Source organism: Marasmius oreades, chromosome 8 (genome assembly GCF_018924745.1).
Source record: "Marasmius oreades isolate 03SP1 chromosome 8, whole genome shotgun sequence".
NCBI classification, from domain to species: Eukaryota; Fungi; Basidiomycota; class Agaricomycetes; order Agaricales; family Marasmiaceae; genus Marasmius; species Marasmius oreades.
Window position 1 is genome coordinate 1,466,796 of NC_057330.1, and position 22,286 is coordinate 1,489,081.

A 22,286-nucleotide genomic window follows, 5' to 3' on the forward strand; every position below is an offset into this window, starting at 1 on the left:
TGATGCATATCCCTAGCGAACCAAGTTTGGAGTTGAGTTCCGGTAACTACTCGAGGTCATAAACACGTCCCACTAGCTAATCTAAATTCCCTTAATACCAGGACATACCACTGCTTCATGATTGATTCGTTTTAGGCATCTTCATAACGTATGCACGTATAAAACTACACAATAGAGCAAGTACATCTAGGAACCACAACTTACATAAATTCATTGCATCTCAACGTCCGCGCTGCTGGAGGCACTGTTCTTTCTTTCTTCTTTTCGTTGAGCGATAAATGCTTCGATCTTCTCCTTGAGCGCGGTGTCTAGTAACATCAAGGATGAAGGGAAGCTGAATCATGCTGGGAGCAGTATACGAACCTGGGATTACTTGCTCAATACTCAGCGGCGCACGATTGAATGGATCTTTCGTGTCCGACAAAAGATGGGACTTGATCGTGGAACGATCAACAATAGCGCGAGACGACGGTAAGATTACCGGGTCTCTCATCACCGTAGCCATGAGAGGATCTGACAGGCGTCAAATCATATCAAGACGAGTGTATCATCCAAGAAGTACGCACCTAAAAACTCGTCAGGAATTTCCCCCAAGTCTTCCTCTGTCTCTAATAATTCTTTAGCCTCCTCGACCAACTGCACAAACACCCTCAATTTCTCCAGTTCTGTGGCCGTCTTCAATCCCGCTCTCAACGCAATTTTTTCCGCATTCTCGAAAATTTCTCTACTATAACTCCTTCCATCTCCTGCAACTGCCCTGGCGAATTCCGGCTGGTCGCTCAAATTCAGATAAATCTGAATCAGGTCGCTCAGTAAAGCTTTTGGGTCGAACCGCAACTTCTCCGGTTCCCTGACTTTCAGGTTCTGATACTTCGGCCCTGCGAGTGCGACCAAGTTGTAATCCAACATTGCTGCCAGTTTATCGACAATCTCGGGCATCATGAATGGTGCTTTCGTCTCCGCAGTGAATAATTTGAGAAGTTCGACGGTCGACCTGCCCAACGTGGTGTAACTCGATGCGTGTCTCTCCAGCTGTCTTAAGGTTCCCTCTCGCTCCCGCCGATATTCTTGAGTTTTCGATAGCCATACTTCTTTATTGTCCATCTCAACCTGAATGTCGTGGATTTGAGTGAGTTCACTGATCGACTCGTCCATGAGATATGTCACATCATTGATCATCAGGTTTATGAATCGGACGAATTTGTCGACATTCCTGTGAACAGCAACACCATCAGTTCAGGTCAAGGAAATCGGTCGTAGCAAACGCGGACTTGGCCTCAGAGTTGAGTGCTTCTCGATGTGTTGGATTGTTCCAGATGTTCTTCAGTACAAAAGCGATGTTCCGCCTTTCAATTATTAAAGCGGTTGCCTATATGAGTACCACAAAGTCTTACCGTGCGTCTAGATTATGCATTCGTGAGCCATTTGTTTTGACTGAAAGACTCGTTACTCACTAAATTTATCATAAAACTGTGAACTGGCGCCGGTCTGCTCAACCTCTACAGTGGATTAGTGCAAGGCCATTTATAGTCAATTTTTAATGCTTACCGATATAAAAATTGGTCAAAGCAGGCATCAAGTGCTTAAGGGCCAGAGGATGGCTATGTAATAGGCCTCCAAGGATACCGTTGCGCTCGCGTCCATAACCCCATAGACACATGAACAAAATCTGGAAGATGATTAATTGCGAGAAACGCATAGCGGTATCTCGAAAGGACTAACATCGTTGATTTTTGACTTCAAGAATGGGTTCTTGATGTACCAAGTCGAGGTTAAGAATGTGAGCACGAACGTCAAGACTTCATTCTTCCCAGAAAGCTCGAACTTGTCCGGAGAAGTTCTGTGTATATGTTAGATCTAGATGACTGTAACTGTGACAAAAAGTTTAACCCACTGAGTAGCAAAATGAAGATATTCTACAATATCCTCCAATATGAATTCTGGAAGAACTCGAAATGACATTGGAACTTCTTGGGGTAAAGGGAGTCTAGAACCGAGAGTAAGGATTCACTCAAAAAAAATCAAGAAATGGGTAGTCACTGAGCGGGAGGGTTTGGATGGGTTTTCTTGAGGTCGACCTGTCTGATGAGCCACGTCGACAGGAAATTCGTGAAGCTTATGGACCTGTAGACCAATTCGGGATCGAGTAGCTGAGCTTCATATGCCAGTTGAGCGGCTCTAATCTTGTTTTGTTCCAGCTGCACGAAACATTAGAAGGCAACCTCAACAAAGAACATAAGATCCACCTTCACGGCGTTGATAGCTGCTTCCGTACGTGCACGCAAAGGGCCCTTTACCGGATCATGAGCGGTTGGATGATGAAGTATAGGCATCCGCTTACAGTCGTCCACGACCCATCTCCTTGCAAAAAATCTAAATGTCGTTGAATATCATCCAGATGCTTCCCGAGGTCCATGAAGCTCGAGATTGTCTTCTGATACCCGTAATGACTCATAGCAACCGCAAGGTAAAAAACGTCCGATATGAAGTTTGGAGGAGGTGCTAACATAAGCCGTCAAGCAAGGGTCGAGCTGAATGCCGCTAACCACCTACCTCCCGCCGTAAGACGATTTTCCTCAGCCCAACGAGTCGCCTCTTCGCTTGTTGCCTTAATTCTTGTTTCCTCGCGGACATCGAGACGTGGGGAGTGTGCAAAGTATAGAGGATCAATGCGATCGACCTAGTTTACCCTTTTTTTAGGATGTAACGGAAATGAATAAAGTGCGGAACTTGCCTTGCTGAAATTGGCGTCCATGAAGGGTTCTGCCAAGCGGTACAACACAGTCTGTATGTTGATCACGTAACTATCACTAGATACAGTCGCAGGATCGACCTGTAGAGGTTCAGTTTCGGAGACTAGCAGCCAAACAGTCTGTCTACGCACCTGCATTCCTGCTCTCTTGTTATTGAGCGCAATAATTCGAGAAAAATATTGAAGGACAGCCTCTCTGGAGTCTGCAGACGCCCTGACTAGAGTGTTGAAGATTTGAAACAGAGAATTCTGTCGGAACGATATTCGAGAGATGCCCCGGTAGATACAGACAAAAACAAACCTGAAGACTCTTCAACGTTCCCCGAAGGCTTGCATATGAAGACTCCACATCTTCCCTCGTTCGCTTTTCAGCATCCGAGAAGTAAGTCGTAGAAATTTTAGGCTATCAAATTTAAGTCAACCCTACGATCCATTGATGGGGGGGAAACTAACCCATTCCCTAGAGAAGACGCCGAGACGGCAAAGTGGACCCATCAAGGATGTTAACTCTATGTTGGCAGCCGTAGCTCCGGGAGGAATCCATTCTGGCATCCTTGTGATCATTGTCGCAATGGCCTTCACAGACACCAAAGCCTCTAAACCGCCAACCACACCCCGCCAACTAGAGTCACCGCCGGCCAATCCTTCAGGCCGGAATAACGACGGGTGGAAAAGTAGATCGTGTACTACCGGGCCAAGGATCCCGTCTATCTCGTTGTCAGGCTCAAAGCGAACAGCCAATTCTTGCAAAAATTGTTCAATGTCCGATGGACCGAGTGTATTCGGGGAGGTTGATGATGCAGAGAGTAGCGGGGCAGAGAGCGCGGAGAGAGAAAGTAATGGTGCAACAAGCTCTATAGAGCCTACTTCGCGACTGAAGCTTCGATTAACTAGAGGAAAACCAGAAATAATTCAAATACCTACCCAGAAGGCTGCGGGAACATGTCTGGCATTTGTATTGTCAATCCGGCATAACTTATAATCAAAGTGCGCATTCTGTCCAACTTCTCAAGGGCTTGTTGCGTATCGACCGGTGAATAACCCTGGAAATGCAGGCTTAGATGCAGGACTTCTGTCGCAGACGTTTTAGCTCACCCGTTTGATCAGAGCAGATCTAGTAGAGTTGATTCGCTTCCAACATCCAACGAGATATTCGAAAATTGTCTGCTGAGGAGGTAGGGATGCCAATACTGGTAAGAATTCCAAGTCATCACTAACTCGACTGAGTACACTGATTGTTAATTTTCACGAGGATACTCACCTCATATTCTGTGGATCGATCTCTAATCTTGCTATAAGTAGCCGGTCGATTATATCTCCACTCAAACGCGGTAACGGACGACCTGGATTACGGGGGAAAATTTAGCTCAAATCCTCGCGGTGCCCAAACTCAGACTGAACTGAAATCGTACCTGGTTCCTCAGCTAAGATTTCCTCACCGAGCTCCTTCAGCCACACGGTATCATAACCACTCTGTTCACCAACGCTTTTCTGTTCTCTAAATTGTGAGAAAGTGATCAAATTGGCGACACCGGAAACAGAACAAACGTCTAAAGTTGCTTTGAACACAGATGTTATAGTTTCGTGTTCCCAGATTTCAGAGTCAAACTTTGGTGGCGCCTTCTTGCGAGCTGCAGTTGGGACTTGTGATGGAGGTGTGACTATTGGTTCAGGCTGTTTCGGGACTCGTGCAATGATAACGGGTTTCGGAGAAGGAGTAACACTTGGTTGAGGTGTTGAAGAACTAGCTGCAGGAGTTGATGAGCCTGAAGATGGGGTCGATGTCGATTGAAGTTTCGCTAGTCTCTTTCGGCGAATCTACGAAACGTTTTAGCCAAACCACATTTAAGAGACGGTGTTCCTACGCGTTCTGCATCGTCTTGAGGTGTATTGAGTACATTTGATTTGTCCTCACTCATTGGGTGTATCAGTAAGAACGAAGGAGGGAAAGAGCAAGCTGTAGTCGAAGCAACCGATAACTTTCTTGCCCGGAGCACGTGGCAAAGACCCGATTCTCCTCAGTGACCCTCATCTGAGGATGTTCTTCACCTCAGTTTTTAGGCAGTCTTTGGTCTTTCCTCAAGGATGGATACATCGTTCGTTCTCAACCACTGCCATTGCCCAGGCAGGTTATAAAATGAAATCACACTCTGGCGCAAAAAAGCGATGGAGGTCTCTTGCATCTGGAACGCAATTTAAACGCGTGCGTGTCGTCAAACGGCTTGAAGGAAGGTTTTCCGCTGATTCCGTTCACAGGGTAGAGCTGGCCATGGCCATCTCAATGTTCATAAGCCTCCGGCACGAAAGAATAGGCTTTCACAGACTGCATACTCGACGTCAACTCAGTCGAACAAGTTGAAAAAATTGCTTTTGCCCTATGGGACGAGCTAGAGTGTAACTTTGGATCGACTGGTGCGTTTCCAGTTCCGTACTATCATGAATGCAAATGTCTAATTTTGGCGTCTCTAGGTCAATCGCTATGTGTATTAACCTCTATCTACCTATGTTCGTGTAATAATTCGCTAGTCGCAAGCATGGATTCCCAGAAAAATCGCATTCAATCATGACCCACCATCTCTACCTCCAAAAAAGGACCGAATATCTTTCTGTGTTGCGTCGTATGCCATCCGTCCTATACCTCCCTGCTGGCGCGTCTAGTAAGGTGCCTCAGTCCTACCTACGTCTACAGAAGGCAATTGAGTGGTCACTCACTAGAGAACCTAGGTGCTCATGCCGGTTGCTATCGGTCACCCTCACGCGAAATTGTGTTGACGCGTCCTCTCGCACCTTCCAGCGGATCAGTCATCCAAACTGCTAGAAAAGCAATAATACGCTCAATACGCTCACCTCCACTTTGACAATCATCCTTGTCCATCCAGTATTACGGAGTCCCTTGTATTCATGAACGATCGCAGAAGTCGTGGTGTCCAGCTTGATTAACACATCCACCATCACACGAATAAACAACCCATGACTGATTATCGCCACACGAAAGTCTTCGCGCGTTGCTTGATCGACATAAGGGACAAGGATGTCGTTGACGGCGCACTCTGCTCTTTTGGTCAGGTCTTCTTTACTTTCGCCACCCGGAAAGCATTCGTTCCGGTTTCGTGGATGTGGGAAGATGTTTTGGGCGTAATACTCTTCTATTGACAGGTCCGGAACCTTGTATCTAGCATAAGGGTGACCCTCTGCGATGCCGAAATGCTGTTCTCTCAATAAAGGATTTTTCAACATCAATGGCTTTGGAGATTGATGACGGTCATATAGAGCTTGAGCTGTGGCGTCTGCACGCATCAATGTGGAAGAGATAACGACATCGAAAGTGGTTCCGTTGTCGGAAAACCACTTCGCCAGCGCTCTTACTTGCTAGTTGGTCCTGTGAATAACGAATGGTTCCGCTGGATGTTTCTGGCTGGCCTCTCACATTCATTCCTGACCCCGAATCATTTCCCGGTCAGCTTAGAGTTGCTGCTTAATACTTCAAATGAGATTTCACCATGATTTGTCAGGCCAGCATCTTTCCATCCAGCCCACACGGATCTCTTCATTTAAGGAGCAATCCGTGTTTTTTCAATTGAACCTGGCCGGGTTGATTGCTCTAAATAAAACTTACAACATTATCGGTTGATTCACCGTGGCGTATCTGCGATATTTGGTCAATCTAAAGGAAATTTTCACGCTTTTATAAGATAGAATTGCACCAGTGTCAGAATGAGCATGGAACTATCCGCTGAGTCAGTGCTGAGCGAGCTCGTAAGGCGATGAGGAAGCGGAGGTTGGGAGAAGGTCCAAGAAGATGACTCAGCCCGTACTCATCTTGTTCATCAACCAACACATACGCGTCCCTACGGAGGACGCGTAATCATTCCTATAATAACCCCTCAGCTAGTCCGACACCCATTCTTTCTCTAATTTTTTGAATCCATCATGACCGACTCATCTCGAGCTACGCCTGTTCCCGAAAGAGACCAACAACTTCTAGCCATCGGCAAGCAGTGCTCTCATGCCTCCTGCAACCTTGTCGATTTCTTGCCGTTCAAGTGCCAGCATTGTCAACAATCTTTTTGTCAAGAGCATTTCAAGGTGGAAACACATTCTTGTCCGAATTACGATGCCAGCAAGCACGACAGAATAGCTCCTAGCTGTAAGTTGCACAGACATTAGAGTCTTGAATGTGCTCGAGTCCTGATTATGTTGTTGCAGGTCCTTTTTGCAATACCCCCGTAGCTATTCCACCGGGACAAGACCCCAATATTCGTATGGAAAACCATTTTGTTAAAGAATGCTCGGTTATGCTCGGGAGGGAAGTGAAGAAAGCAACTCCTACTTGTGCGAGATCGAGGTGCGGCAAGGTCCTTTATGCACCAATTCGTTGTGATGTAGGGATATCCGACGTTATTCTGTGCGATACTGATTGTCTCTTCTAGAAATGTGGCAAGCAGTTCTGTCCAGCTCACAGGTTCCCTGGCGACCACACTTGTTCCCCGGTGTCTCGTGCTCAGATGACAAGGCCCGGTGCACCTACTGTGAATAGCCGTCTTCTAAACCTCAATGCAAAGATCAACGAGAAGGCTTCCACAGCTGGCAATGCCACCGTCGGTGCGATCAAGAAGACGATGAACTCATCGTCTTCAAGCCAACCTGCCGCAACCACGGCAAATTCGTCCACACCGACCTCTGGATCCTCCCACAAGAACCCGTTTTCAAAAGCAGATAGGTATGTCTATTTCGCCCATTCGTACCTCAGTATCGACTCATAACGTTCCAGTCCCATTTCTGTCGCCCCTTCACTTTTGCTCCAACCACTTTCTGACGGTACGAACCGTGATGCTACCTTGGACACGCCGAAATCAACCATCACGACTTCCATTAAATCGAAACCTGTCATTCGGACTTCCTATATTCCACCCCCTATCTTCGCCACTGCCTAATTATTTTACCTGCAATAATTGCCGTTGAATCACTGTATCTATATCTATTGTATTTTGTTTTCTTGATAATCGTCAGACGAGCCAGAGCAGAGAAGGAGAGCCGGAAGAAAGCACTGCAAGAGAGGGCAAAGAAAGGGGTGAGCCGCACTTGATCACTTCCGATGCCGTTTCCAGGACTGATATCACCCTAGCTTCTCAGTGAGCAAGAAAAAGCTCAGCTGGCTATTGCGGAGGCCGAGGATAACGAGGACAAGAAGGATTGTATAATCATGTAGTTGGTTCCATTCCTCACTGCCTCGCGGACTACGGCGTTTCTTCCATCATGTTGACTCTTAATTTCACTGCAATCTCTTCATATCTGATATTATAACTACATAATGATTATTATTCAAGTATTGAGAAGAGTTCGAGAGTTCGAGAAACTAGTATAGGGCGTTCGGCATGATCATCAAGTACGTCAGACAAGAATTCTCCCAAGCAAAGACCTTCGTACTTGGGCAGAGTTAACTGCCAGAGTAACGTTCTTGTACTCAAGTAGGGGTGAAGCGGAGGCCTGTTACCGGTGTCAGTATGAAGACTAACCATCAATACGATCCCGACCACTCACACCAACAAGCATGAAGTGAGCAACGGTAAGCTGCGTTTTGGCTGTGGTTATACCCTGAGGAATCTTTACAGTCTAATGAAACAACTTGGAGTTGGTCACGCAGGAAAGAACATGAGAGACCATACGTACGAAATTTTGATACGGTGGCTGTAAGAAATTTCTAGTCAATACAAATATTCCAGGTGCTATTAAATTCACAATACAGACCTTGTTGTTTTCGTGGAACTGGGGGGCATAGTCTCCCACATAAAGCGGCTTTCCAAGAGAATCAGAAGCGTCCTGTTGCGAGCATTCCTGGGTACAATCGCGTGTAGATACCACGACGGAGACGTGCGTCATGCCGGTGAGCGAGTTCTGTGGCGAGAATGTGCTGAGTTAGTAGAATACGCAACCGCCGTGTTTTCTTGTGAGACTGACCGGAAACTCGAGCATGACATTCAAGGACTGGCCTGGTGTGATTGGTGTCCCATCTGTGGGCTCCGTGATCTGAATGCTCTGAGAGAGAACGGAGAGGACGAGGCTGAGGGTAAAGAGGATAAAGGTTTTCATGACTGTTGTTGGTAGAAATTGGATGCAAGAAGGGAGATGAACGAGCCTTTATATAATTACATCCATGATGCCTGTCACGCCCCACAGGTGGCGTGGAGTTCGTGCAGCTGCAAAGTATCCACTTGCGAAGAAATGAGGTATAGCCTCGTGTTTCGGTGAATCAATGCCGTCGAGTGAATTTATCAACAGTGCCTTCGGATTCCGTTACTTGGATCGTCCACGACCAGGCCAGTTCCGACTGTATTCCAAATGAGGGATTGGTTTGGACGGTAGTTCCTGGGCCCTATTGAAAACTCCAGTATCTGTGGAGGATCATCGTAAAAAAGAACAAAAGAGGCAGATCTTGAAACCACATTTCACGGAAGAGAAGGTTACTGTAACGTTGTGTCTGATCCGTCCTCGGCCTAAACTTGCTTCGATGACGCAACCAAACGCACGCGCCGGCAATTTTTGTGCCGCGAGGCGTGTGACACAAACTTCCATGTCGGCTTCGACCTCGCTATATCCAACTCGAAAACCGCTTCCAGCACCAACGGGTCTTACAGAATTCGAGATCCTAAAGGCATCGCATAAGTAAGTAGGCTGCCATTCTTATTGAGAATCAAACACTTACCCTCATCCAGATTTCTTCGCGAACAAGAAGAGGCTGAAGGTCAAGGTTGGGATGATAGACTCGCCGCGAAATACTATTCTAGTCTTTATCGCGAATTCGCAGTCTGTGATCTGAAACATTACAAGTCAGGCGAGGTACGTTCATCTGACTGGGATTGTTGGCTTCATTTCCATATTGACGCAGCAATCATTTTCGCTCAGTTCGCCCTGCGATGGAGGACGGAAGAAGAAGTGCTTTCTGGAGCAGGAGAGACCACATGTGGGAACACACGATGCAAGGACCACGAATTATCCACAAGTTCGCGCAACTTCGATCGCGATGAAAAGCAAAGTAAAGCGCTGACTACGCTGGAGCTTCCTTTTGCCTATGTAGAACACGGGGAGAACAAATCCGCTCTGGTAAAGGTCGTGTTATGCGACAAGTGTTTGAAGAAGTTGATGTGGAAGCGACGGAAGGCAAAGGAACAAGAGACCAAGACTGAGAAGGAGATAGAGGAACCAGTAACGAGCAAAGTCTGCCTCGATGGGACAGAAGCCACGGGTCAAGAGGGCACTCGACCTAGAAAGGATCGGTACCGCAGGGATCTCGACCGCGAAAGAAAACACAGGGATCGCTCACGTTCCTTTTCGCCACATCGCAGTTCCCATTCTCAGTCATCACGGCGACGTGAGGCTGAACGTCCAAGCTGTGCTTGATCATGTATGTTATAGACACTCGCCGCAGGCCCTTTCGCGCAATGTCCGCACTGTTCACTTGTTTCATTGTTCCCCACCATCTCGTCCGTTCCCATACGCATCTAACCTCTGTACCCAAACTACTTAAACGTACCTATGACAGGACCATCGTGGATAACCCCCAATCAACATGAGACAGTGTCTCAATCATGGGCAAACCAATATGGTCTCCCCCATCAACTCCCATCTTCTTCAAAGACAGAGGCGAACTCTAGTGCCAACTCTAATACTCTCCGATCCATTCGACGTGGAACGGCACCGTGACCTGCGTATATCCCCTAGCCCGAATTTCATACCAGTTTCATCGCTCCCGATGGTTTCTTCCCTGTACTTCCAGAGCATTATCTACTCCTGTATGTCACCCTCTCAAACACTCTTCCAATAAGTCCTGACTAATACCTCCAGAAGTTACATGCATATCCGATCCCTGAATGTTTCATGTCTTGTAGGATTGTAGGATTGTACGTATGATATTCCCACCACGAGGGTGCAAAGATGTACGAGCTAGGTAGCTAGAAACGAAATGGGGCCCGGTAGCAGATATCACTTTTTCCGTTTCTTCGCAGAACGCACCGCGTTAGCTGCGGCTGCACCACGTAATCTCTTTCTGCTAGACGTGCCTGTCCTCCTTCTAGTAGACTTCACGGTCATCGCATTTGGAGTCGACGCGCCTGAGTAGTAGATGAGACTTGTAGAACGCTGCGAGACAATAATATCATAACGTACCGGGCGATGGTTCGTGCATTTCAACATCCTCTTCATCGGGATCTCCGTCTATTGTCTCTCCATCTGTTGCAGTGGCAACGCTATCTGCAAGTGCTTCGTCACCGCTCTCCTGCGTCAAGGCACTGCTGTCACTATCACCGCCAACTAGCCCTGCCATATTAGCTTTGCTTTTACTCCGATTCTTCTTTGACCGTGAGGGCTGTTTGGTCGCTTTCAGAGGTTCAGAAGGGGCTGGAGAGGAAGCTGGAGATGGTGTTTGACGCATCCTACGCGCTGCGATCAGGCCATCAAATGGAGGTTCAAACGGCAATGCGTATTCTTCCCTAAAATATGGGTGAGAGTTGAGATTTTCAGTTGGTGAAGGTGATGGGATAGATGTGGGCGTTGACTTTTGTGAACGTGCCATTACATAGGCTTCAACTTCGACGTCCTAGAACCATATGCAAGCTAGTCAGCTTGAGCCTTTCATGAGTCCTATCCCTTTCAGTTCCTTACGATAGCATTCAGAGCGTCCACGTCGTAACAACTTCTGAGTTTCCGCACAATCTCGTCTACGTTGACCCATTCGCCCGTGTCTTTGTGGATAGAGGTCCGCATTGATACTATATGGAAATTCCTGTGGATCCCTATCGGTCTAGAGTGCATCACAGCACGGAAGAATGCGATTTCGCCTTGAACAGAATCAAGAAAGATCTCCGAGGTCTCTGACATGGAGGCTGGCAGCTAGCAGTGGTTTCACGGCGGTAACGCAACTCCAGATCACAAGTCATATGACTATCATGTGCTTTTAACATGATAGGCCGATGCAGCCGCCACGCAAGGAGCCGGCCGCGGCCTACGTAGACCGAGTGATGAGCAACGTAAATCCCTTTGAGAAGGGCAGGGAATGTACAGTTATGAGACCGACTCTGTAGGAGTATGTAGCTTTATCTTTTCAAGCACGTTAATATTGTATACAATCAACTCAGTTATAAAGCGGGGCGGTCGGCAGAGGGGTTTGCGTACGCTGCCGTTTGTCGGCGATTGAGTGGAAGATCTTTTGACGCGTGACACGATCTATGGAACATTTCTGCTACTCACTGTGATGTTGTGCAGGGCATCTTACTGTCGCAGACTCTTAGCTCGCTCATTGGCCACAGAGGCTTCCTCATCCTCCACTGCGGCCTCGGATCTCCCAGGTTTTCCTCTACCGCATCGACAACAATCATCTCAACAGACTAAGCAACGGGCACGACTACACCCTCGTCCTCGTCCTTCAACCTCTCATCACCATTCCAACCTTCCAGAGTTACCCCCTTCATTTGGTCGAAACCAATTCCTTCCAGTATCCAACTCAACTCGCGCTCTTTTAGAATCTATCTTTGCCCAGTTCAACGCACCGATTCGTTACGCATTTGCGTATGGCTCGGGAGTGTTTGAACAGGATGGGTACAACTTGCCTGCAACTCCCAGTGACCCCAATTCACCCATGCTTGATTTCATGTTTGCAGTGACTCATCCCGACCATTTCCATTCGATCAATATGCAGCAGCATCCCAGTCATTATCCTCTACATGCTCGGACATTGGGATCGGATTATGCTTCCAGAGTTCAAGCCATCGGACCTGGTGTCTGGTTCAACGCTTATGTGCCCATGAAAGGTGTTGTGAGTGTTTTCCCCCGTTTCTCTCTTTTTCTTTCTGACATAGCTGTTCTGACTACCTATCTATTGTCGTGTGCTCTTTTCTAGACAATCAAATACGGCGTTACGACTGTCGACAACCTTTGTATTGACCTCCTGAACTGGAGAACACTTTACCTCGCAGGCCGGATGCACAAACCACTACGAATCATCAAAGACGACGCCCGCGTACGACTTACTCAACAAGTCAACCTCACATCTGCTATTCGTGCCGCTCTTCTTACTCTTCCCGCCGAATTCAGTGAGATAGAATTGTTCGAGCGTATAGCTGGGATTAGTTATGCAGGTGACCCGAGGATGATATTACCCACGGAAAACCGCAACAAAGCCGGCAATATTGTGAGGAAGCAGGCCCCTCAATTCAAGGAACTGTACCATCGACTGGCGATTGGGCTTCCCGGCTTGCATTGGCCGGCTCATTTGTCGACAATCAAGCAAGATACCAGTCCTCTTGCGAAATCGGCCCATTTGAGGAAGCTTCCTTCGGGTTTACTAAGCCGCGTTGAGAGGCACTTTGGATCTCGTGAGGGTAAACCCTCACGAGAGAAAGAGGAAGGTTTGTATTGGGTCAAGCTAGCTGAAGATGAGAAATTGGGAGAGAGGGTGAAGAAAGGTGAGGTCGACTTTCTTAGTGATATCCTAGCTGAGTAATCCCCTCTAGAAATGGCAGCCATTGTGCGTGCACCTGCAACAGTACAGTCGCTAAAAGGGATCGTCACTGCAGGGGTTGGAAAGAGCATGCGGTACACGCTCGCGAAGGTGAGCAAGTGGTGGAACAGCAAAGGTAGCAGCAAGACGTCCTCGTGATATTTTTCATCTCTTCATGTAAGTAGCTACCGTACAGACTAAACTGCAACTCACAATCGTAATCAACTATGTTATGGTACTCTAGTAGAATATATACCTTCACAGAAACACACATATCCTTGCAAGTATTCAATGTTCGACGGATAGATGTAATACACGATAGTCGTTACTGTAACACGATCCTGAAATTATAGTCGCGATCATCCTGTGATCCTTCAAGTTCCTGGCCATTCGACTACCCACTGAGCTGCCACCAGATGCTCCTGATTATCATCGTCCTCAAACTTGACCTTGTAGGCAGGCATATAAGTTGTATTAGCCTAAAAGGTGTTTGTCAGTCCTACTATTGAAAGACAAGCTGTGATTACAAACGGTTACTTTTCCGGCCGGTTTGAGATCTTGAGGTGTCGCAACCACCTCAGCACGATAAAAAACGCTGGTATCAGGATATAAAGCCATCACTGTTGAGCCCACAGGGAATTCTCGGTAGGCAGATAAACTGGAAGGGCTGCCATGAGGAGCACCTGTGTCGGGTAGGGGTATAAGATTGCGAAGCGTCGTGTTATAATGACTAAAATACATGAGTTGTGTGTGGGACAACTCGTGAATTAGGACTACACTTACAGTCCTGGCTCTCCGTTATCCTGGGGTTCTGGGTCATGTACTTCATACCTAGAAACAGTTTCAAAAAAAAAGGACAAGAAAGGAGGAGTAATCGGTTCTTCGAACTGACCGATTTTTATCGGCATGAATACATTTTGTAACCACTGCCAGGATCCATTGGTCTTCAGAGTCGGCAGCGGATGCACCTTTGGCAGGGGGTGGGTGGAAGGCTACCTTCCGACCCTCCTTCAGGGGAAGCTGTTTTGCTAGGGCTTCCCGCCGAGCTTTGGGTTCCCGAGAGAAGCCTGGCATAGGAGACGAGCGAGCAGGAAGTGTTATTGAAACGCCACGACTTGCACCAGCGGACTGCTGTGGTACAGGCCCAGGAGTTGTAGAAGGAGAGGAGGGTCTCGGGCGTTTATTCCTCTTGTCTAGGAATGCACCGAGAATCTCAGAATAAAAAAATGAGTGAACCGTTTTAAAAAAATTCATTGACCTTGTGAAACAGTTTCCGGTGCTTTCCTGAGAGCTATGAGAACATCTAGGTGTTCCATTGCACCTTCAATAGCCCTAAATTCGAGCTGTTAGCGAGTCCTGATTGATATTTGTAAGGAAAACTGACTGTATTTCCTCTTTGGATGTATTCTGGATTTCGTCCAGTGCAGAGACTAGTTTCTTGTAGTTTGTTCTCAAATTATCGAAGCCTTCGGCAGGTATGATATCGTCTGACGGCCAAACTGAGATGAGACGATTGAGTCGTCCAATGGTTTCTTGCGTAGCTGATTTACTGTATATTTCAGCTAGCGCAGTAAGAGACGTTGCTGCGTGCGACCAGCAATCAATTTCTGAGGGCGCTGATGAGATGCTGTCCTCCGGTAAAGTTTCGTCAGGAATACTTACCTTCTGATGATGCGGGACGGGCGGAAGTACCTTGCCTTCTGTTCATGAGGTCTCTCGTGATGATTAAGAGGTGTCAAGACATAAAAAAGTAGCTTGTCTGTCAGTTAAGGGGACACACAGCCTTCAATGTCAGGCCAACTGGGTGGTTGAGGTTCAACCTTGGAAGTTAGCATGGCGCGCGGGTCGCCCGCAAAATACACACAATCACGTGTACAAGGCCGAAGTGCCGCCCTACTGGACTCTTCATACTGTATGCAGAAGTAGCGCCACCCACAAAATTTCAAGGGATAAGGGGGATAAAATTGCAGACATTCTGGATATACATATTTCGGCATTATGCTAGACAAAATCTTGCACTTGAGGTCTTCTTCGTCACTTCGAAGGTGGGGTCAGCTTTCTCAATGAGACATCATACACCACTAAAGGAGATATTAGCATTTTTCGTGGCAAGAGTAACATGTGTTGACGGGCCTTCTTCAATCTTCTTCAAGTCATACTTGAGACTATCAAATCTCCGCCGTAAGGTGTCGTTCTTCAGGTTTAGCTAAGGTGCCACATTAGCAACAAGAGCTGCTAAAGTATAAACAGAGAGGTACCATGGAGAAACCCGCGAATATATCCTTAACAAACGAAGATATCTTCAAGGGCTCTTCATAATTTCCCAGAGTAACGGAATTGACGGCTAGTCGCGACTGAAGACATGATGAGTATGGAATTCCAGAGGTAAGGAAGAGGTATCAACGTGCAAGTTCGTTGACCAAGGTTATGATACCATGGAGATAATCTTCGGCAGACAACGCAACTCGGTCCTTCCACTCATCCTGCACTACCAAAAGTCCGGTCAGATATATCCAGGTAGAAAGATAGTCGCGCACTGACTTCCAAGGATGTCGCTCGTTTGTTTTAGGGAGATCAGAGTCCCTTCAGTAAGGTAATGACAAAGAGAGGCCACAAAGACGGTCGTCCTTAGGGAGTTGCACCACATATCTTTCCAACGCCAATATTGGTGAGCGGGAATGATCACCGCTAGCGCAGCGATTGTCGAAGGACAGCTGCTCAGAATCGGACGAATGGAATCAACAAGGGCAGGGACTAAGATGAAAATGTCAGTGCATGATGGAGCACCATATCAATGATAGCAGAATTACTTGCGTCCCGCTGGGTAGAGTGAATCCGGTTCAACTTCCCATTCATTCTACGAGTCTTTATATCGAGTTCGGTGATCTGTTCTCTTATTTTCTGGGGATTCACGGCAGACTCGTCAGGCGAGAAGGCTCGTGCTAGAAACGATGAGCTATACTTCTCGTATCTGTGCCTCGTGATCAAGCAATCCGTTGAGATCATCCAAGTCATTTGGATCCATGAAAGCTCGAGAGGGAAGGGTGAGAAGAACGCGTCCGTCACGTCGCGCGTGACGCGTTTGGTTTTCGAATTCCTTGCCTCAGAGGCCAGAGGTCGCTACTATTGAATAGTGCGACTGACCTTATCAACTCTCCAAACATTCAATCTAGCTCTATACATTTGGCGCATTATCATCTTGGTTTTAGATCGCGACATATGGGCGAAGCTGGCGCTGCCAACGAGAAACAGGTGCAACTCTTATTGGCCAAACTCCGTGATTCGCCTGTCGACAATAACGGTGCGTCGGATGGAGTTCTTGGAACCATATACGACTATCTTCTCGATATCAGCTCTGGGAAATCACTGCACTGGTTCTGCCCAAAAGCTAGTTCTACAGTAATCGAAGCTGCGACCTTTCTTCTTCGACTGTTTGCTTATAACAGCAGTAAAGTGGTGAAATGGAAAGATGCGTTGAATCTTTGTTTATTTGACTGCTCGGACTGTGTGCTAGGGTTGGAAAAAGCGAAAATTGAATCTCGAACAACGTGAGTAATCCATTCTGTGGCCGTAGTTTTATCAGTCTCAGAAGTGCTGTTCAGCTATTTCGGGTCATTTCCTTCTTCCGTCCTCGACAATTTTTGGAATAATTTTGGTCAGTGGGAACTACAATCTGTATTCGACAAGCTGTCGTTGTTGGGTCCCGACGCCACTTCGCCTATCCCTCCGACCATTACATATAGAATGGTCACTAGTCTAGCGGTCTTTCAGGATGCTCGAATACAATCCATCATTCATAAGTCACCACCAACTGAACCATTCACGAATTGGCCCAAAGACCCCATTCCACCCGGAGTGCTAGCCCTCTTGGTAGACGAAAATCCAGCTGTCAAACGCTGGGCTCTGGCACAATCGTCAAGAGCGAACCTCATTCCCATAGCGAACGATGTCCTGATTCCATCATTTAGGAAAATCACCATCGCTATCATGACTTCTATCGGTACCAAGGATGGTGTCTCGGACCCATCAACACTCAAGCTCAATGCACCCAACGACCCTATCACATTTTGGAAGGGTCTACACGACTTTATTCGTTTCATTCATCCGGATTATCTGGTATCAAATGACTGTGACGATATTCGCCACTTTACGACGGGACATCTTCATGACAATGGTTCTGGTTAGCGTTCTACAATATGGTGTCGATTCCAGTAAGATCCTGATCTTTTTTGAATTAGAGTTTGAGCACATATTGCGCTGCTTCATTATTATCTTGAAACGGACGGGCTCTCGGTTATGGTCGGGTGAGGCCCCGGAGTATCCTCAAGTCGTGTTTGATGCGTTAAAGGACAACCCTTCTTTCATCACCCTTCTCCAGGCAGAGACTTTGGCGACTCCGGACAGACCACCCTCCGTTTTATCTTGGTTTATTGAATTTATGGACACCATCCGTGATCGACAGGTCTTTACTGAAGTTTTCGCGAAACTTGCCGAATTCCTGTGTGGGGAATTACAACATGAGCGATTTGGAAATTCCCGCCCCGCTTTCATCGCACATGCAGCCAAGGTATTTTCCGTGTTTATCCATTATTACACAAATCCGATTGTCGCTTGTTCGTTCAGCTGTTTTTATACTATTACAAGAAACAACCCGAGGTCGCCTCAGAACTCCTTGACATCCATGCCGACACGTTCACAACCGTCCTACTCTCACGTTCACGCACCGCTCCGCAATGGTTGACTGCCAGAGATGCGACTCGTAAACTCATTCACTACGCCTTGATTCGTGACCCAGACAATATCTCAGAAGCCATAAATCAGTTGTGCAAATGCTTGGCATATCGGAACCTCAATAATCAAATGCCCCAGGATCATGTAATTTCCGCCCTCCGCATTCGAAAGCAGATCTGGGAGAGAATGTACAGGACCTTCCAACCACAGGATCTTGATGGATTGCGAACCATCGTATCGGTTGTTGCACAGGCTTCTCACCTCGATCTGTTGGTCGAAAAGGGCTTCAAGTCCATTCTTTCGTTACCTGGGATCAAGCAACGAATAAGCGATGTGAACGATTCACTCATGGTGATCAGGAGTGGTTTCAAGGATATCGTCAGTGGGTTCGTAGATCACAACGTATCGGTCTCGGTTTTGGACTTGTTGAAGCGCGATGATGCTGTTAAGGACGTTGTAAAGCTTATGTTCTCCCCTGTGGACGACATTCGAAACTCAGCACAGACATTGGTCGGACATGCCTTTGATGCGGACGTGCGAGCCGATTGCTATCGATCCCTCCTCGCTAACTTCCCCACTCTGTCACTGGATGGAATGTTTGAATTTCTCTCAATCTTTGTCTCGCACGCCACTACCGTCACAGAAGCATGCAGTTTATCCAAATGGCTCGTTCGCTGCTTCACAGACGTACTGGAAGTCCTATGTGCAAAGCCTCACGGACTTCTTCATAGCGAACAATTCCTCCGTGGATCTCAGGATGACATCCCGGCAGCGCAATTGATGAAACTTTGGAGCGCTATGTGCAAAAGCATTCAAGTCATCTACAAACGTACGCCGCAATGGTCGCATCACTTCACCACGGAAGAGATGACGGAGTGGTTGAGAGACGCTCTTATCTTCGCAAATGATTTGCTGACGCACAGAACTGCCATCGAACTGGCGGCTAATACTGGTACTACTTCCGGTGAGAAGCGGCAGGCGACCACAAAGAAGATGATGCAAGATTTGCATGACTTCTTCCCAGAATTGACCAAATGGCTCCGTGTCACGGATATGGAGTTGCTGCATCAGTCATACACAGTTCTCGAAAACCTGTTAGATTGTTTCCGAGAGGCACGAATGCCTCCACCCCATGATGCGTTAAAGAAGCTCGAGAATATGATTTCCGTTGCCCGTCAAGGGGACCCTAGCCGCGGAAGTCGACTGGACAATGCTAGACTATCGAGATTAGAAGAAGCAATAGCCTCGTTTGGGGATGACGAGGATGAAATTGAATTCATATCGATGACGAAGGCAGAGAAGACTACCGACAAGCCTAAAGCCGCCAAAGCAAGGGTGAAAGATGAGCCCTCAAAAGCGAGCAAATCGACTGTGCAGCCGGCTCTTAAGAAGCCACCTATTCCGCATGCAAAGAATTTGAAAACCTCACTCAAGGGATTCAGAGCATCAGATCAAGAGAAATTAGAGGCTGCACGTTCACTGCCCACATTCAGAAGGATCACGAAACTTCCGAATGGTACTGTTCCAACTGCATCCAAAAGTAGAGAACCTTCCAAATCTGTAGCTTCTTCGGAGGCCGCCGATTCTAGCGAGGAAGATAATGACGAAGAGGAAGAATCACAGAGAACCACCCTCGCTCGACTTGCCAAATTTCAAAAGTCCCCAAAAATCAGGAAACCTGCAGAGCGCCGGAAAGTCATGCAGATCGAGATTCCCGTTGAGAAAAATCCCATGGCAGAGCGGATTCGCTTGCGTGAGGAGGCGCGTAGAACAACTCTTCGCCTACGTCCTGATATCAGCGGACTACACAAGGAATTACTCGCGTGGGATTATGATCATACCGGTCCCTATCCCCCAGGGCGAAGAACTACGTTGACAAACGTTCCCGACTACTTCTCCGACTTCGTGCATTATCGCAGGATCTTTGAACCGTTACTTCTTCTGGAATGCTGGAACCAACTTTTGCAGTCTAAAGAGGACAAACAGGAATTGTTTCAATGCAAGCTCGACGCCCGCCATTATACGGGTGAATTTTCAGATGTCGACTTGGCGATTTCTGGGGCGATAAGAAAAGGCTGGTTTCTCACAGAAAACGATGTCCTCCTCCTCCGTGCGTCAGATGGAAAGACATCGCTCCTCGGGAAAACAATGAGCTATCGAAGCCATCCTGTTGAAACGCGAGTTTGTGTGAGGTGTTTGGTAAGACCTCCCAATGACCCCCTACAAATAGGAAGTGTGTGGCAGATCGCGAAGGTTTTCAGGTACGTCCACTTTCTCCCGACCTTCTCTTATCTGCTGACCGAACCGTAGTCTGAGTACTCTTCATCGTGAATATGGCGCTCTTGTTGCTGCTGAAGCCTATGACTGCAGTCACGAATTATTACGCCCTCATTTGGACCCCATTCCAGTGATCGACGACAGAACAGTGAAACATACCATGCAGAAATATAGAGTCAATGAGCCGCAAGCCGTGGCAATCGCAGCATCTCTTAAGACACCGGGATTCAGTCTGATTCAAGGGTATGTCAATGTCCTCGCATTTCATGACAGCAGCTAAGAGTTGTAGACCACCCGGTACAGGAAAAACTTCTACAATATGCGGGCTTGTAGCTGCCTGTTTATCAGCTGGGCCTGGGCCTGTCACTATTCTTGCGGGGAAACAGTCGACTAGACCGAATCCACCGAAAATTCTAATTTGTGCACCCAGTAATGCCGCTATAGATGAGATTGTGGGGAGGCTGAAAGCTGGTATACAGGGTTTAACGCGGAAAGACCGGACTCTGAAGACCGTTCGTCTCGGTGCGGAGCAAGCTATCAGTGTTAACGCCAAAGAAGTTTCTCTCGATTTTCTCGTCGACGCAAAACTCAACAACCTCGGTACGAAGTCAACAAACGACCACGGGAGCGAGATTGCAGCATTGCGGCAGGAGTTAGAGTCCGTCAAGCAACTGCGACAACAGAAGATTCAGGAGGTCAACAATGTCCACGATAATAGTGCACGGACAAGGGCGTTAGAAGATGAGACCAGAGCGTTGAATGCTCGACGAATAAGTTTATCGCAGAAGTTGGATTCCCTCAGAGACAAGCAAAAAGGAGAGTTTCGAACTATGGATGCGGCGAGGCGGAGGGCTCGTCAGGAAGTCCTGCAGGATGCTGATGTCATCTGCAGTACACTTTCTGGGGCTGGACATGATACATTGGAACCGTTTGACTTTGAAATGATAATAATCGATGAAGCTGCGCAGGCCATTGAACTCAGCACCCTCGTTCCTCTCAAATTCAGGTGTAACAGGTGCATCATGGTAGGAGACCCGCAACAACTTCCTCCCACTGTTCTATCTCAAGAAGTCAGTTTCCTTATTTTCATTCTATCTCGGCTCATCAAGGCATTCCTCGTTTCTAGGCGTGCAAGTATCAGTACAATCAGTCTCTCTTTGTTCGCTTCCAAAAGCAGTACCCGAAGGCTGTCCATCTTCTCAGGCAGGCCACCTCCTTTCCGATATTTCACTTGATTCTCATGTCCTTGAAGCATCCAGTATCGAATGCACCCCGACATAAGCTGTCTTCCCAGCAAGATATTCTATGATGGTCGACTCAAAGATGGTCCGGAAATGAATCTCAAAACTGCCCGGCCATGGCATTCGAATCAAAGGTTCGGGACGTACCGGTTCTTCAATGTCAGAGGTGTGGAGGAAAAGAGTGGCCAATCGCTCAAGAACAGAACCGAATGTCAGGTGGCTGTTGCACTCTTCAGTAGGCTTCGGAGAGAGTTCGCGGCTGTTGATTTCGGCTTCAGAGTTGGGGTCGTCTCTATGTATAGGGCTCAGGTAGTTGAGATTCGGGACGCTTTTCACCAGCGTTTTGGGAAAGATATCAACAGCGATGTGGACTTCAATACCGTGGATGGCTTTCAAGGACAAGAGAAAGACATCATTATTCTTTCTTGTGTGAGAGCCGGCCCCGGGGTAACAAGTGTTGGCTTTCTTGCTGGTCAGTCTCCTCATAATTACGACCGGAAACGCCTTTAACGCATCCAAACATTACCAGATATTAGGCGAATGAATGTTGCTATCACGCGTGCGAAATCTTCGCTTTTTATCCTCGGCAACGCTCCTACTTTAGAGCGGAGTAATGAAGTGTGGCGTCACATCGTTCAGGATGCAAGGTCAAGAAATACTCTCATAGATGTAAAGCTGTCATCTTGCTGCTTATCCTATGTTGACTGATGGAATCTTTTCAGGCAGATGAATCTTACTTTACGAAAGTTGTCCTCAACGGTGATAGTGCAAACCCAGCGCCAACGCGTCTAAA

At 47.4% G+C, this 22,286-nt stretch overlaps 9 protein-coding genes across 11 annotated transcripts; 3 read left to right on the forward strand and 6 right to left on the reverse strand.

Annotated features, from left to right (window-relative positions):
* Window positions 1-65: 65 nt before the first annotated feature.
* On the reverse strand, window positions 66-4,743 carry E1B28_012407 (uncharacterized protein). The gene is made up of 23 exons (XM_043157514.1): window positions 4,618-4,743; window positions 4,301-4,570; window positions 4,165-4,243; window positions 4,014-4,095; window positions 3,848-3,965; window positions 3,677-3,795; window positions 3,206-3,626; window positions 3,054-3,155; window positions 2,885-3,001; window positions 2,735-2,833; window positions 2,554-2,680; window positions 2,342-2,502; window positions 2,247-2,291; window positions 2,041-2,198; window positions 1,895-1,987; window positions 1,723-1,840; window positions 1,549-1,669; window positions 1,455-1,499; window positions 1,395-1,401; window positions 1,272-1,346; window positions 567-1,213; window positions 364-513; window positions 66-308 (listed from the first exon to the last, which is right to left on the reverse strand). The coding sequence occupies exons 1-23, from the start codon at window positions 4,669-4,671 to the stop codon at window positions 211-213; spliced, it is 3,306 nt and encodes a 1,101-aa protein (XP_043004881.1). The 5' UTR covers window positions 4,672-4,743; the 3' UTR covers window positions 66-210.
* A 570-nt stretch (window positions 4,744-5,313) lies between these two features.
* Window positions 5,314-6,535, reverse strand: E1B28_012408 (uncharacterized protein; the record flags this gene model as incomplete). Its single annotated transcript, XM_043157515.1, has 6 exons — window positions 6,457-6,535; window positions 6,369-6,398; window positions 6,252-6,297; window positions 5,600-6,187; window positions 5,465-5,539; window positions 5,314-5,406 (listed from the first exon to the last, which is right to left on the reverse strand). Exons 4-6 carry the CDS (start codon window positions 6,047-6,049, stop codon window positions 5,314-5,316), a joined length of 618 nt encoding a protein of 205 aa, XP_043004882.1. The 5' UTR covers window positions 6,050-6,187; window positions 6,252-6,297; window positions 6,369-6,398; window positions 6,457-6,535.
* Window positions 6,536-6,569: 34 nt separating this feature from the next.
* E1B28_012409 (uncharacterized protein) lies at window positions 6,570-8,092 on the forward strand. Its single transcript, XM_043157516.1, has 5 exons — window positions 6,570-6,899; window positions 6,959-7,134; window positions 7,183-7,472; window positions 7,524-7,823; window positions 7,878-8,092. The coding sequence occupies exons 1-4, from the start codon at window positions 6,683-6,685 to the stop codon at window positions 7,684-7,686; spliced, it is 846 nt and encodes a 281-aa protein (XP_043004883.1). The 5' UTR covers window positions 6,570-6,682; the 3' UTR covers window positions 7,687-7,823; window positions 7,878-8,092.
* Window positions 8,093-8,143: 51 nt separating this feature from the next.
* Window positions 8,144-8,842, reverse strand: E1B28_012410 (uncharacterized protein; the record flags this gene model as incomplete). Its single annotated transcript, XM_043157517.1, has 5 exons — window positions 8,144-8,239; window positions 8,294-8,365; window positions 8,423-8,440; window positions 8,501-8,647; window positions 8,711-8,842. The coding sequence occupies 5 exons, from the start codon at window positions 8,840-8,842 to the stop codon at window positions 8,144-8,146; spliced, it is 465 nt and encodes a 154-aa protein (XP_043004884.1).
* Window positions 8,843-9,323: 481 nt separating this feature from the next.
* E1B28_012411 (uncharacterized protein) lies at window positions 9,324-10,150 on the forward strand (the record flags this gene model as incomplete). Its single annotated transcript, XM_043157518.1, has 3 exons — window positions 9,324-9,415; window positions 9,466-9,589; window positions 9,656-10,150. 3 exons carry the CDS (start codon window positions 9,324-9,326, stop codon window positions 10,148-10,150), a joined length of 711 nt encoding a protein of 236 aa, XP_043004885.1.
* A 582-nt stretch (window positions 10,151-10,732) lies between these two features.
* E1B28_012412 (uncharacterized protein) lies at window positions 10,733-11,626 on the reverse strand (the record flags this gene model as incomplete). Its single annotated transcript, XM_043157519.1, has 3 exons — window positions 10,733-10,860; window positions 10,916-11,345; window positions 11,411-11,626. The coding sequence occupies 3 exons, from the start codon at window positions 11,624-11,626 to the stop codon at window positions 10,733-10,735; spliced, it is 774 nt and encodes a 257-aa protein (XP_043004886.1).
* A 349-nt stretch (window positions 11,627-11,975) lies between these two features.
* Window positions 11,976-13,518, forward strand: E1B28_012413 (uncharacterized protein). The gene is made up of 3 exons (XM_043157520.1): window positions 11,976-12,560; window positions 12,645-13,209; window positions 13,258-13,518. Exons 1-3 carry the CDS (start codon window positions 12,000-12,002, stop codon window positions 13,401-13,403), a joined length of 1,272 nt encoding a protein of 423 aa, XP_043004887.1. The 5' UTR covers window positions 11,976-11,999; the 3' UTR covers window positions 13,404-13,518.
* On the reverse strand, window positions 13,519-15,064 carry E1B28_012414 (uncharacterized protein). 2 transcript variants are annotated; one of them, XM_043157521.1, is made up of 7 exons: window positions 14,907-15,064; window positions 14,629-14,851; window positions 14,503-14,576; window positions 14,137-14,437; window positions 14,028-14,075; window positions 13,782-13,974; window positions 13,519-13,723 (listed from the first exon to the last, which is right to left on the reverse strand). In XM_043157521.1, the coding sequence occupies exons 1-7, from the start codon at window positions 14,950-14,952 to the stop codon at window positions 13,619-13,621; spliced, it is 990 nt and encodes a 329-aa protein (XP_043004888.1). In that variant the 5' UTR covers window positions 14,953-15,064; the 3' UTR covers window positions 13,519-13,618. The 2 variants fall into 2 exon arrangements, with proteins under 2 accessions (XP_043004888.1, XP_043004889.1); XM_043157522.1 differs by having other exon boundaries at window positions 14,137-14,576.
* A 123-nt stretch (window positions 15,065-15,187) lies between these two features.
* Window positions 15,188-16,305, reverse strand: E1B28_012415 (uncharacterized protein). Of its 2 annotated transcripts, XM_043157523.1 has the most exons (7): window positions 16,207-16,305; window positions 16,055-16,145; window positions 15,786-15,998; window positions 15,653-15,732; window positions 15,503-15,598; window positions 15,378-15,450; window positions 15,188-15,325 (listed from the first exon to the last, which is right to left on the reverse strand). In XM_043157523.1, exons 1-7 carry the CDS (start codon window positions 16,267-16,269, stop codon window positions 15,279-15,281), a joined length of 663 nt encoding a protein of 220 aa, XP_043004890.1. In that variant the 5' UTR covers window positions 16,270-16,305; the 3' UTR covers window positions 15,188-15,278. The 2 variants fall into 2 exon arrangements, with proteins under 2 accessions (XP_043004890.1, XP_043004891.1); XM_043157524.1 differs by having other exon boundaries at window positions 16,055-16,305.
* Between the last annotated feature and the right edge of the window lie 5,981 nt (window positions 16,306-22,286).